Here is a 14,289-nt window from a genome sequence, read left to right on the forward strand (position 1 = left end):
TCCCCCTCTCTTCCACTCTCTTGGAAAAAATCAGTGGAAAAAATATCCTCATATGAGGATTAACAATAACAAAAAATAGTTATTAAAACAACTGAACTTAAACTTATAAAAAGGCTGATTTTTATTATTACTATATAAATCTCCTATAAGTAAGATTACAAAGAAAATTAGAGTTGCTTTTGTATTTTGAAGGCTCTATTAAATTTTCTAGTAGCCATATTAAAATAAAAAGCAACAGGTAAAATTAATTTTAATAATACATTCTATTTAGCACAATACATCCAAATATTATCACTTCAACATTTAACCAGTGTTTAAAAACTATGAACGAGTTACATAAGTTTTTTATACTGTCTTCAATAGCCAGAATTTATTATAAATTTACAGTGGTAATCTCAATTTAGACTAGCCACATTTCAAGTACCCCACAGCTACATGTGGATTGTGGCTACCATATAGTACCACTCTATTGAAATAGAATCATTGTTGTCTAGGAAAACATTTTAGACTCTGATTCTACTGAGTTACCCAGTTTCAGATGTTTTAGGAATATCACCATTTCTATGTTAAGGGAAGTTTGTTGGCAGAAGCAAGTTGGAAAAAGCATCCATGTTTGCTTTGTCCACAAAAGTCATTGCTCTGGCCAACAAAATCTTCCTTTTTGACATTTTATAATAGAGTAAGGAATTCTCCCTGATCACACTTTTATAGTAGACAGAAAAGGGAAACTTTTTTTTAAATAAATGGCTCTGGGGCCTTACTATGTGTGTGTTTAGTTGTTGGACTCCATGCATTCTGCCCCTCGCCTAAAGTATCTCATGGAAGAAATAACAGTTGTTACGCACTAACCATCAAAGTAGAGTAGTGTCTTCTCTGGACTCTGTTTTTTTTTAGAGAGGAACTCCAAGGAGGATTGACCCTGGATTAATGAAGTTCCCAGGATAAGTGGGAATGTCTGAACCTTGCTAGAAGAGACTATACAACAGATATATGGTGTTGACAGACAATAGATAACCTAGTATCACTAGTATATCCTTTCTAAACTAGACGTGACCACCTTTTTAGAGCAAGGAACAGAGCCCTAGATGGATGTGAGAAAAGAGATAAGAGGATAGCGTACAGATTGACATTCAAGGTCACTTGAGAAGGCTAATGCTTTGTTATGAATGGGCTACACACAGTAGGGTTCTGTATCTTTGGCAAGATCCTGGAGGATATTTTGAAGCATTGCACTTATATTAGCATCTACAGGATGTTCACCTACTGGCTTGCATACCTGAGGCTGGGACTGGAATACACCTACTGGTGTGGTTGGAGATCTTTTGCTACAGTACCATGGCCTTGTAAGGCCTGCTCCAGCCTTCCATATGTTTTCCTTCTTTGGTAGCACTCTCTACACCTCCCTCTGCTTTTAAGGGTTTTATTTTGTAACGAGGTGAAGGCCTGGCAGGGCGGGAACTGGATGGTGAGGGGCAGTAGGGAAAAAAGTGGGGAGACATCTATAATACTCTCAACAATAAATGATAGATGATAGATAGATAGATAGATAGATAGATAGATAGATAGATAGATAGAAAGAAAATGAGAAAGAAAAAAAAAGTTTCATTTTTTATAAACTGTGGACAGGTATCCTTGACACTGTCCTGCATGTCAAAGCAGTGCTTCCATTAGAAAGTGAAGAAGACTCCATTTTATACCCCAGAAACCTGGAAGTTAGCAATTGGTTCTCCTTCCTTGATCATCACATTCTGCACCAAATCATATCAATTCTGTATGCTGCATCACGAATTGTGTGTATTTGTGTATATATGTTTAATGTTAATTGAGACGTAATGTATAATAATAAAAGGGTAATATACTAATTAGACCGGACATCTTCCGGGCGTCCTTCCTGATGAAAGCCAGGGCCAGCAGGAAGCCAACCCCGGTCCTGGATGCCTGCGGCCAGCCTGAGGGAAGCCAGCCCGGGTCCTGGGTGCCAGAGGGAAGCCGGTGCTGGCAGCCAGGGGAAGGAAGGCCTACTCTTGCACGAATTTTGTGCATTGGACCTAATAAAATTCATCCTTTTTAGTGTAGCCTACATACAGACATAGAACATTTCTTTTACCTCAACAAGTACTTTATGCCCTTCTGTACATAGTCCCTTCTCCTGATCCCCAGCCCCTGGCAACCTCCAATCTGTTTTCTACCCTTATAGTTTTGTGTTTTCCAGAAGGTCATGTAAGTAGAATCATATAGTTAAATGATGACACAGTGAAATTTGCAAAGTAACCAATGAAATAAAAGTAAGCTTTAATGAATTTAGGGAGAGTGGACAGATAAAAGGATTTAAAAAATGAAATTCTAGAACCAAAGTAGGATTTCAGAAATTTAAAGTAGAAAATTAGCCCTAACCGGTTTGGCTCAGTGGATAGAGCTTCAGTCTGCGGACTCAAGGGTCCCAGGTTCGATTCCGGTCAAGGGCATGTACCTTGGTTGCAGGCACATTCCAGTGGGGAGTGTGTAGGAGGTGGCTGATTGATGTTTCTCTCTCATCGATGTTTCTAGCTCTCTATCCCTCTCCCTTCCTCTCTGTAAAAAATCAATAAAATATATTTTAAAAAAAATAAAGTAGAAAATTATCATAATACCAAAGTAAAATATGCAAAAATGTAAGATAAAAGATTTTAAGAGTAGCCAAAATAGGTAAAAGTTTTCAAACTGGGGCTTTAGTTAAGTTTAGAATAGCCAAAGGAATGAAACAGTATAAAGATTAAAAGAAGCAAAACTACAGAGATAAAAGCAAAAGGAAAATAAATCAGAATCTTTAAATAAGTATATAGGTGTCCCAAAAAATGTATACACACATTTTGAATAATTATAAAGGCAGTGTTTATTAAAATACATTTCATTTCCAGAATTGAGCTATCAGCTGTTGAAGTTTGTATACATTTTTGGGGACACCCTGTATGTGCATGCACATATATATTTGTATTTGTATACATCAAATGCAAATCTGAATTCAAGAGGACCAAATGGTAATGTTTTTCTGCTGGTAGTTGTTTTGTGGTACTTTTATTGTGTTTCTTAAGCTTTTATTATGGTTTTTCTCAATGAACATTATTATTTATTTAACAAATTTTAAAAAGGAGGTAAATGTGGTATATAATTAAAAATAAAAGTTGAATAAAATTGTGGGAAAAGATTAAAGGAATAATTAGTAGAGGGTAAAAGGAATAAGAGCAAAAATAATCCTATATAATAAAAAGCTAATATACAAATCTACTGAATAGCGGAACGACCAGTCACTGTGATGTGCACTGACCACCTGGGGCAGACGCTCAGCGCAGGAGCTGCCCCTGGGTGGTCTGTGCATTCCCACAGGGGGAGTGCCGCTCAGCCACAAGCTGGGCTGATGGCTGGTGAGTGCAGTGGTGGTGGCGGGAGCCTCTCTCACGGCAGCACTAAGGATGTCCGACTGTGGCTTAGGCCCACTCCCAAGCCACAGTAGGACATCCCCTAAGGGCTCCCAGACTGCTAAAGGGCACAGGCTGGGCTGAGGGACAACCCCCTCCCCAAGTGCATGAATGTTGTGCACCGGGCCTCTAGTCCTATATAATAAAAACATAGTATGGAAATTGTTCCCTTGACTAGGAGTTCTTCTGGGAGTTCAACCAGGGGGTGGGGCCAGCTGGGGGAAGGGAGAGAGGCCCTGGCCGGAGGCTGAGGGAAGGGAGCGAGTACCAGGCAGGCTGACACCAGCTAGGTACCCTACCAGTGCACTAATTTCGTGCACTGGGCCTCTAGGAGATCAATAAAATATATCCCCCAAAATGCAGACTATCTAGACTACAATTTAAAAATATCGCCCTAACCAGTTTGGCTCAGTGGATAGAGCGTCGGCCTGTGGACTTAAGGGTCCCAGGTTCGATTCCGGTCAAGGGCATGTACCTTGGTTGTGGGTACATCCCCAATAGGGGGTGTGCAGGAGGCAGCTGATGGATGTTTCTCTCTCATCGATGTTTCTAACTCTCTATCCCTCTCCCTTCCTCTCTGTACTAAATCAATAAAATATTTAAAAATAAAAATAAAAATATGGATAAGCAAAATAACACCAACCAAAGTGTATGTATGCAATCAGATCCTCGGGACCAAAAGGGAAGGAAAGAGAGCTTAAGGGAAGAAAAGAAAAGAGAGTCAGTGCTCTATACCAGGGGTGGGCAAACTTTTTGACTCGAGGGCCACAATGGGTTCTTAAACTGGACCGGAGGGCCGGAACAAAAGCATGGATGGAGTGTTTGTGTGAACTAATACATGTTAACACTGCTGCTGGTGAAGGAGCGGTGGGGAGAGCAAGAGAACCCTCTGCTCTTTTGGCTCCGCGGGCCGGATAGAACAGCCGAACGGGCCGGATCTGGCCCGCAGGCCGTAGTTTGCCCACGGCTGCTCTATACCCTTAGTCTTTTCTTGACCTTAGGTCTCCTTTGTGGTACCTATTAAAGCTCTGCATACACCCTATAGTACAGGTGTACATTCCCATTTCATATACCTTGGCCAGCAGCAGTTGAAGTGGTTTGTCTGGTTTTCCAAATTTCTCAGCACTTGGGACACCTAATCCAGTCATGTCTTGTAACACAAAAAACAAAGCCTTACAAAATAATGCAAGTATTTTTAATTTGGAGAGTTGTGGTAAAAAGAGAGATAGTCATTCTAACAGCAATTCTTAACAAGAAAATTGTTTACACCATTTTATATGGCCAAACTTGTGGCTGTGCTTCTATGCGTTTCCTTCTTTAGAGTTTTCATGTCTTCTGCTTTAAAAATAAGAGCCTTTAGTTTTCAAAGAAACTTCTGAATAAAGCAGTTACCACAGTCTGGAGTAAATGGCAAGCAATGGTTTCAGTGTGAATGTGTTTTTAATCAAATTAGCGTAAAATTTAGCTAAAAGTATGCATTTAGATGTTAGAATGTTCTTGGATGTCATATTTTATGTATTCTCAATATTTGAGAAATAGGAGTGCTTCTCTCTAGTTTCCTTTTCCTATTTTTTCAGTCTTGTCCAAGAGCTGGGACTGTGAAATCTTGAACTTAAAGCACTTGTCTCTTCATTAACGTATGTGCCACATAACAGCATTTTGGTCAACAATGGTGGTCCCTTAAGATTTTAATAGATTATAAGCAAAAAGTTTGTGATGTTCAAAGAAAAGGCTAGACCCCACTAAGAGGATGAATTTAGTGCTAGCTCTGGGTGGTTTAAATTAAGGAGGAGGCTCAGCATGCTCTCTACCTGCCCTGTGCCCACCCAAAGTTAGCAAGGGAGCTAGAGGAGAGAGCTGAGGAACAGGGGAGCCCTGGAGCCCACCCCTGCACATGGGCACATGCACACACACTCCTGCACACAGACTTACTTCTCTTCCCTCCATTTCTCTTTATCTTTACTCCCAGTCCAGTTTCTGCCTCTCTCTCCCCACTCATTCCCCTTCCTCCTTCCACCCCTTTTATTATTTCTCCTCTCCAGTTTTATCTCCTAGATCTGTCTCTGCTCTCCTTTTCTCTACCCTCTTCTTCCTTCTCTCCCTCCCTGCCTTCCTTCTTCTCTCACTCCTGATGACTACTTTTCCTATAATGATGTTTCTCCCATAGCCTTCCTCTGAACACCCCCCTCCGAGTATGTGCACAAACACATACACTTTTGTTTATACTGTATTATTACTGTACCTTTTCTATTTTTAGATGTGTTTGGATATACAAATATTTAGTATCATCATATAGTTGCCTGCAGTATTCAATACTGTGACATGCTGTACAGGCTTGAAACTTAGGAGCAATAGTCTATATATACCATATAGACCCACTGTGTAGTAGGTCTATAAAAATGCACTCTGTGACCACACAAGGACAAAATCACCTAACTCCTCAGAGCATATCCCTGTCTTTCAGTGACACATGACTGTACTTTTAGATAATCTGAGGGCCACATTTAATCCTCACCTCTATTTTTTAGCTTCTATGTAGGACAGAAACATGTTCCTAAAAATCCTGACGCTTTAGTTATTACCTTACAGCGATTCTTAATTCAGAGCTCTACTGCCCAGTCTCTTCAGGTCCCTGGTGTCACATTTCCACTGGGATATTCTTTTGACACCTCAACTAGCTTTGTCTACTACATGTTTTCTTCCACTTTAATATTTTTGTTAAGAATATTATCTGTGCCCTAGTCAATATCTGTTATCTTTGTTTTCTTTTTTTAAATTTTTACTTGAAATAAATTGAAAACAAAAGTTATAACTTTATTTAAAAAGCTTCAGTGCTTCACTGTTACCTAATTTACGCTCTTCACTTCATTTCACATTTATATCCAAGCCTTTCCCTTCTAACCACAATCTGCAAATGTGGTCTATATTCCACTATTCTCCACTTGCACATTGTAGATCTTGTCCGTGACTAACTTAATGGCTATTCCCTGACCATGTACCTTTTCCCAGTTCAGTGTGTGGTAATGCTGCTGTGCCAGCAGCTCCACCTAGATGACATTTCACATTATCTCACATGTCTTGGAACCTCACAGCAGTTTTTCCGTCATGTCTCTTTCTCTTCTCTTGTTTAGTGTAGTTATGTGTACACTTGACATTTTTTTATCATAGTACATTTGTGGGGAGTAGAGTTTTTTCTTACTTGTATATCCCAGGCTGACTGAGTTAAGCACAATTTTAGCACTTAGGAAGTAACCTAGAAATTTTTTCAGTTGAATTACATTTATAGGTAGAAACCGGTGTTATTTCCAAGACTAGCTTAATTATCTGGGGCAAAGGAGGCTTCACTTTGCTTGCCTGCCCTGTTGTAGAGATTATGGAATGGGCCAGCCTGGACAGCACATTTTGAAGGATTGATTTCACAGGATTCTTGTCCTGACCAGAAAGAGAAAGAAGAAACAAGTTGAGAGAAATACTAAAAATAGGAATGCAGAATATAGAAGCACTGAAGAGCTAAGGTTCTGGCTTAATACTTGCTCTAAATTTGAAAATGTGATTTTTGTAAATTTGTGTAACACTTCATTCTAGTCTGTAGTTCCCCTTATTGTAGCTTCATGTTTATCTGGATGCAAACAGGAAAAGGAAATCCTCTGGTGGTTTATTTGGCCAAGTCATCAGAAAATCACTTCAGACTGTCTGCCTCACCAATTATATTTACACATACACATAGAGACACTTTCATACTGCAGGAACGGAAAAACACAAGAAGTTTAATATTTGTCTTATCAGTCCTTCTACCAATATACTTTTTTTTCTGGACTTAATTAATTTAGTAAAATCTTCTTGATGGTCTGCTGTATTTTAAGTGCTAGGATAAAGTGATTGAAAGGCCAGGGCTCTGATGTTTTGTGTATCCTACCTTCATGATTATGGCATATCTTTTGACCTACCTTTTTTGTAACAGCTTTTGATATCTCTGAGGCTCTGTTGAATTTTCTTTTTGGCTTTTGCCCTCTATTTGCTTCAGTTTGGGTATTTTTTATTGACCTTCAAGTTCACTCTTCTCACAGTTTGGATTTCTTTATTGAGATCTCCCATTTTCTCCCTAAATTTTTTGTATTTTCTTTTAAATTCTTTAACTTCTTGATAATAAATGTCTATAGTTCATGTCTTCTAATTCTATCATCTCTGTCATTCCTGGCCCTCTTTATATTGATAGATTTTTCTCCTGGTACAGATCACATCTCTGCTCCTTCACCTACCTAGTAAGTTTTTATTATATGCTGGACATTAAAGATACATTTTAAAAATTCTTATCTAGTTACTATAGAATTAAATTTTCTGCCAAGGAATTGTATCCTGAGAAGCATCATTCAGTGACTTCCAGTCCTGGTGGTGGTCATCGTATCTAACTTTACCTAAAGACATGGCTTTCCTTTGTTTTAGTCCAGGAATTAGACTTTGGACTCCATCTATGTAGCTCACTTTATTTTACTTATTTTTAAATTACCAAAACTTTCAATTTCCTAGTATGTTTTTGGCCACTTTTTCTTACTTTTATTCTTAATTCTTATTTTGACACCATATTTCTCTTGTATATGCTTAACATTTTAACAGTTTAGTATGTTCTCATAACTAATGTTATTCATATTTTTTCTTTGTATCCTACTTTGAAAAAAAGACAGGCAGGAGAAGACAATTGTAAGGATAGATTAAATTATTTTACTTGCACATGGCCTTAAAAGTTTCCTAAAAGAGTTCTTTAGTAGTCTTTTCCCCATCCCTACCTATGACTTCCATTCTCTCTAAAGAGGTATTTTCTTAAATGTCTTCACTCCTCAGGCAGATGACAATACACCTTCCCTATTGTCCATATAATTGAACTGCATCTTGCTTTTTTGTTATGAGCCAACCATCTTTTTATCAGACATAACCTAAAAGTTGAAGTAATCTGGGTCAGGGGATGAAAACCTGATATTAATGAGGACAGGTGTGGTTTAAGAACTCAAATTTATAAGGTCGATTGTCCTTGAGAATTGATAAAGGGGAAAAAGGCTATTCCTGGGATGAGCTTCTGTATTCTGAAAAATTGTGTGCAAAATACTGCTTTAGTTTTTTTAACACTACGTCCTTGTATTAATATCAGTTTATGTAAATAAGTTAGACTTGTGGAAAAATCATTTTAGCATGTACACATGTCTTTGAAAAGGGATTGTAATCTGTTAGGAAGTTTGTATATTATTCTGAAGGTATATTATTCAGAAATATACTCCACTAAAACCTTAAAGGTCTATAGCCAAAAAATAACTCAGGAGAGCATACTAGTCATGAGGTAGAATTGCTCTTATATTATCCTTAACAGCAGGTCTAATCTTAGAGATCTGAAGTTGAGTATTTAATCTGGTTTAAACTAGTTGTTTCTTAAAGCTGTGCAGAAATCTGAAGGAAGTATAAAACAGAATCTTAGAAAACAAATTCAGTTGCCAGTATCAGTTTTAACTTTGAATTAACAGTAGCCCAAAAGGGTAATTGATTGACCCACAGAGAAAGCAGAGACAGTTCCAGCCTCAGGGAACCTGGATCTTGCAGGTGCGTCTGCCCATCCCTCTCTAGTCCTTTGGTGCCTGGTAGCTTGCTTGCTCTTCCTCTCTCTCTCCTATGGTACTTTCTGTCAGATGCTCTTTGTGCTATGCCCTATCCTGCATGCTCTGTTTCTATTGCTTTGTTGTGCTGTCTTTCTTTGTCTGTCTCTCTTGTTCAGTGTACTTCCAATTCCCCTGCCTCTTTCTCTGCCTATTAGTTACATTTTCTCCCGTGCTGCTCTGCATCACATTCTTCTGATTAAGGAACCAGAGGAAAAAGGACACTCTGCCCTCCAGTTCTAATTATAAAAATCCAGACAAGAGGTCTTTCTATCTTAGCTTACATAGCCAGAGACTGGGCACTGTTCCCCACTGTAATCTCTGGGTTAGGTTGGAGGAGAACAGCAATTCCCTGAAAGAAGGAAGATCCTCTTCTATGCAGAGTAAACAGTGAATGTTTGATAGGAGATGAGGCTTAAATATTTGAAGATTATGTCAACTCATTTTTTCTGTAACTGCTTCAGTATTCATGTTATTTTATTAATACGTATCAGGTGAGTGCAATATTTAGAAATTTTGACAGCAAATTCACTTCAGGACAATTTTATTTTCTAAAAGATATCTTCATTATTTTCTGTAACTGATATTTAAGTTTACAGGTTTTAAAAAATCTGCTAGTTCCTTTACAAGTATCTAATGAGACTAATGTTTCCAGAGTTGAGGTTATAAATATAAGCTTATATTAAAGATTGGTTAAAATAATCTCTGATCTTCTTTATTGGCACAATATTAGATTCAAGTAAGGCATTGGGAAGTCATGAATATTTGTTGAGTCCTTCATAGTTGGTCTATTTTAGCACTTTTCAGTACCTCTCTTTACCTCTTTTATACTTCTGTTCTTAATTTACATGATTGCTTACCCTACTAGACTCTAAACCAGGAGTGGGCAAACTTTTTGACTTGAGGGCCACAATGGGTTCTTAAACTGGACCGGAGGGCCGGAACAAAATAATGGATGGAGTGTTTGTGTGAACTAATATAAATTCAAAGTAAACATCATTACATAAAAGGGTATGGTCTTTTTTTTCAATAGTTTTATTCATTTCAAACAGGCCGGATTTGGCCAGCAGGCCATAGTTTGCCCACGGCTGCTCTAAACCTTAGTGGTGAAAGAGTGATATTTTATATACAACACACAGTGTAAACTCATAAGTACTTATAAAGTGATTGTTGGTAAACTGTCTTTATTTCTTACACTTCATGCTTTAGGAAATGTATTTTTAAGAAATGCAAGTATTTGTAGAAAACAGGTATTAAAACATTTAGTCTTCTAACCATTTTCTATTTACCAAGTCAGATATATCACCTAAGTGTCACACCATGGAATGATGAGACTCTTTTGGGCAGAGAGAAAACTTTTTATAAATCTCATTTTGTTTTTTGATACAATATAAAATATTGCCTAATTCTTTATAATATTTGGTATTGAGGGATAGTTTTGATTAATTCAGACTGTGACATACAATTTTTATAACATGAAGCTTTCTTTCTGTAGGCTACAGAAAGTGAGGTAGGAGATGTAGATTTAACACGTCTTCCAGAAGGACCTGTTGATTCTGAAGATGAAGAGGAGGAAGATGAAGAGATTGATCGAACAGATCCACTGCAGGGGCGAGATCTTGTTCGAGAATGTCTTGAAAAAGAACCTGCAGACAAAACTGATGATGACATTGGTAAGAAAAACATCTGTTCACAATAAGAATTTTATAGCTTAACTTAGATATAGTTACCTATTGCTGCATAACAAATTATCCCCAAACTTAGTGACTTAAAACAACACACATTGGCAGGCAACACACCTGGGGAGACATGGGAGACATTTGTAATAGAGTCAATAATTAAAAAGCAATACAAGAAAACCCCACATATTTTCTGGGTCAGGAATTCAGGAGCAGCTTAGCTGAGTGGTTCTGGCTCAGTGTCATGAGGTTGTAATATGAAGGTTGAAGTCATCTGAGGCTTTGCTGGATTGAGCTAGAGGACCTATTTCCAAGGTGGCTACTGACATGGCTTTTGGCACAAGGCCTCAAGTCCCCATCATGTGGTCTCTCCAGAGGCTGCTTAAAAGTGCTCGCAGCATGGCAGTCGGCTTTCCCCCAAAGCAAGTAATCTAAGGGGGTAAGGCAGGTGCCACAGTATCTTTTATGATCTGGCTTCAGGATTGACATCATTATTTCTTCAAAGTTCTATTTGTCACACACAGCAACCCTCATACAATTTAGGAGGTGAATGCATGAGGACATAAATATCAAGAGGGAGGTGTCATTTAGGGCCGTCTTTGAGGTTGGTACCCCAATATGAGAGCTTGTATAGAGGGTCTAACGGGAGCACAGACACTTGTATGCCCTTGATTGAAGAACAGTCCTCCTCTATTGGGGATGGTTGTCCTTTTCAAGCATGCAGCTTTGGCATGGATGCTCATGGAACTGTGAGGGAGGTAGGGGTCACCTCCCTAGCCTACCAGATCAACTGAGTCAACCCTGAAAGTCAAACAGATGTCACAGCCAGACCACTCTCACTCACATCCTGGCTCCCCAAATTTATAAAACAAAAGCTTTGATTCCATTAAAGTGGTTTTCCCATTCGTGCTTATGAGACATTTAAAACATAGTACATTGGTGTCCAATGTCTGTGAATTAGCTTTTTTTAAAAAATTTATGTTATAAAAAATGTTTTTACTTCTCTAGCTTGAAAATATGTGTAAGTATGTAATTTTTGGTTAAAACTGTGAATTTTCTTTTATGTAATTTCTTACAGTAGTAACTTCCAGAGGTTAAATAATGCTAAAGAAAGAAGGAAAAAAATGCTAAAGATGCTAATGTTATCTTTAAAGACAAAGATTTATTTTCATTACATATTGTTACGATTCAATTAAGATTTTATCCTAGATTTTTCTGTTATAATGGTCATACTGCTGCTGTTCAAATCAGAAGATGCTGGTATTAATGGTAATCATAATCTGTGTGAGTATAAGTCAATACATTTGAACATTCCTTGCCACTCTAATGACATATAGTTAAGTAACCTACAGTTTAGTTTCATGTTGTGAATATTATCTGGACAAAAACTGAAAGTGCGTTTTTTATGATGAAGAATTGCATACTATGCTATTTTCACAACACTTTTTAAAAATTGAAAATAACAAACTCCCAATTATCTGTGGGTGGATAGCATCTTATAGTTATTTCTGTGTCAGCCCTTAGCTGACTGCTTATATATGTTTCTTCCTTATATTTATCTTTATTACACATGTATTTATACCAGGGAATGGCCTAAGACAGGCACTCAAACATTTGTTGGTTAAAGAATTACCTTGTGTTACTTTGAAAAATCTTGAACTAGAATTTACATTTGTTATTTCTAATTAATTATTGACATTTATTAATAATATTTTTCTTTTAAACTCTAGCCCAATAAGAACTAGATGAAATGCTTTTTCACTAATCCATTAGATCAAAGGACATCACTATACTAACCACTATGTAGTGGCATCTCAGGCTAGGAAAATAAGATAATTCTCTACCCTCATCCAAATCTGTAGTTTCCTGCTTCTGTCTGGAGTTTGTGATTTCTGGTATCTTCCAGTGTGTCTATATTTTCATGTGAGTCTGAATACATCTATTAACCAAATAACTGATTTTTTTAACCAACATTTATCTTGTGCCTTGATTTCTCTACGTTAGCAGCATATATTCATAAGTTGATTGGGAAATTGGGCATTGAATTCTAAATTGTATTGTATGTTTAAAGTGTCCTTGATGGTCTCTGTACTACTACAATTTCTGTTTTTTAATAGAACAATTACTGGAGTTTATGCACCAGCTCCCTGCTTTTGCAAACATGACCATGAGTGTAAGGAGAGAACTCTGCTCAGTGATGATTTTTGAAGTGGTAGAGCAGGCTGGAGCTATTATTGTTGAAGATGGACAAGAGGTAGGTTAGCAAATAAATGTTGCACACTATATAATATGGGAGGTAATTTTTAGAATAATATAATTTCCATAAACTTGTGTGAATCTTGACTTAAAATTAATACACTTATTTTTTTAATATATATTACTGATTTTTTACAGAGAGGAAGGGAGAGGGACAGTGAGTTAGAAACATCCATAAGAGAGAAACATCAATCAGCTGCCTCCTGCACACTGGGGATGTGCCCGCAACCAAGGTACATGCCCTTGACCGGAATCGAACCTGGGACCTTTCAGTCCGCAGGCCGATGCTCTATCCACTGAGCCAAACAGGTCAGGGCAATACACTTATTTTTAAATGAATGCCAAGTTTGCGGTAGTTACAATTTCTTAAGAGATAAGTTATTACTTTTGTTTTTGTATTTTTTCTTAATTTTTATTTCCTAGCATAGAATAAATGTTTAATAGTTACTATTCATTGAACCACATTTGTTTTTACTTCTCAAATTAAGTCATAAGATATTTTTTAAAATTCGTCATTATTATTCTATTCGTATATTTATATCATTGTTTAAAATGTTTATCAGGTATTTACTCAACAGTCCTTATCCCTTTTGTATATTAATGTTTTTTAAAAAAAGAATGAGGGAAGCATTGATACAGATGCCTCCCAGTGGACTGCTGTCAGTTGAGGCCTTTATATAGCAATTCTATGTTCAGAAATGCTCCCTGCCAATTCGTGGATAGGTGAGGGGAGAATGCAGAGAAATTGAAAGGTATTATTACTGTTAGAAAGTACTTCACTATTTTTCTTATTAAACTGATAAAAATTAATTCTGAGATGTTAGTCAGTGAACATTATGTATTGCCAGTATTTTTTCTGGAAAGTCATTTAGAAATTTTTAACATGGGCCCCAAAGTATTAATAGTTTCTAATCTATCATTCCCCTTATGAGTGTCTTTCCTTGGGACATAATATAAAACTCAAAGATTCATGCCAAAAGGTGATCATTGAAGCATATTTATAATAGTGAAAATTGGAAATGACCAAAAATAATACAATTATCAGAGTGGTTAACTGAATTATTATAAACCACGGGATGTAATATTATGTTGATATTCAAGTCATTTTAAAGTTTGATGGAAATTCTTTGAGAACTAATTTGGTGACTAAAAGAAGAAAGAGTCAAATAAGCTTCTATGGTTTGCATAGGCCGGCATCAGGTGTTACTGACAGTATTTAGTAATATAATCAGACCTTCCCTTTACTTTTTTAAATTATAC

At 37.2% G+C, this 14,289-nt stretch overlaps 1 protein-coding gene across 7 annotated transcripts in view; it reads left to right on the plus strand.

Moving 5' to 3' along the window:
• The window catches only part of RAPGEF6 (Rap guanine nucleotide exchange factor 6), a 184,576-nt gene that overhangs the window by 91,341 nt on the left and 78,946 nt on the right, over window positions 1-14,289 (plus strand). For all 7 annotated transcript variants that reach the window (XM_015560937.1, XM_006759164.2, XM_006759163.2 and 4 more), the window contains 2 exons: window positions 10,590-10,767; window positions 12,891-13,027. In XM_015560937.1, coding sequence (XP_015416423.1) covers window positions 10,590-10,767; window positions 12,891-13,027 — 315 coding nt within the window. The remainder of the gene's footprint in view (window positions 1-10,589; window positions 10,768-12,890; window positions 13,028-14,289) is intronic.

This window comes from Myotis davidii, unplaced genomic scaffold (assembly GCF_000327345.1).
Source record: "Myotis davidii unplaced genomic scaffold, ASM32734v1 scaffold456, whole genome shotgun sequence".
In the NCBI taxonomy this organism is placed as follows: Eukaryota; Metazoa; Chordata; class Mammalia; order Chiroptera; family Vespertilionidae; genus Myotis; species Myotis davidii.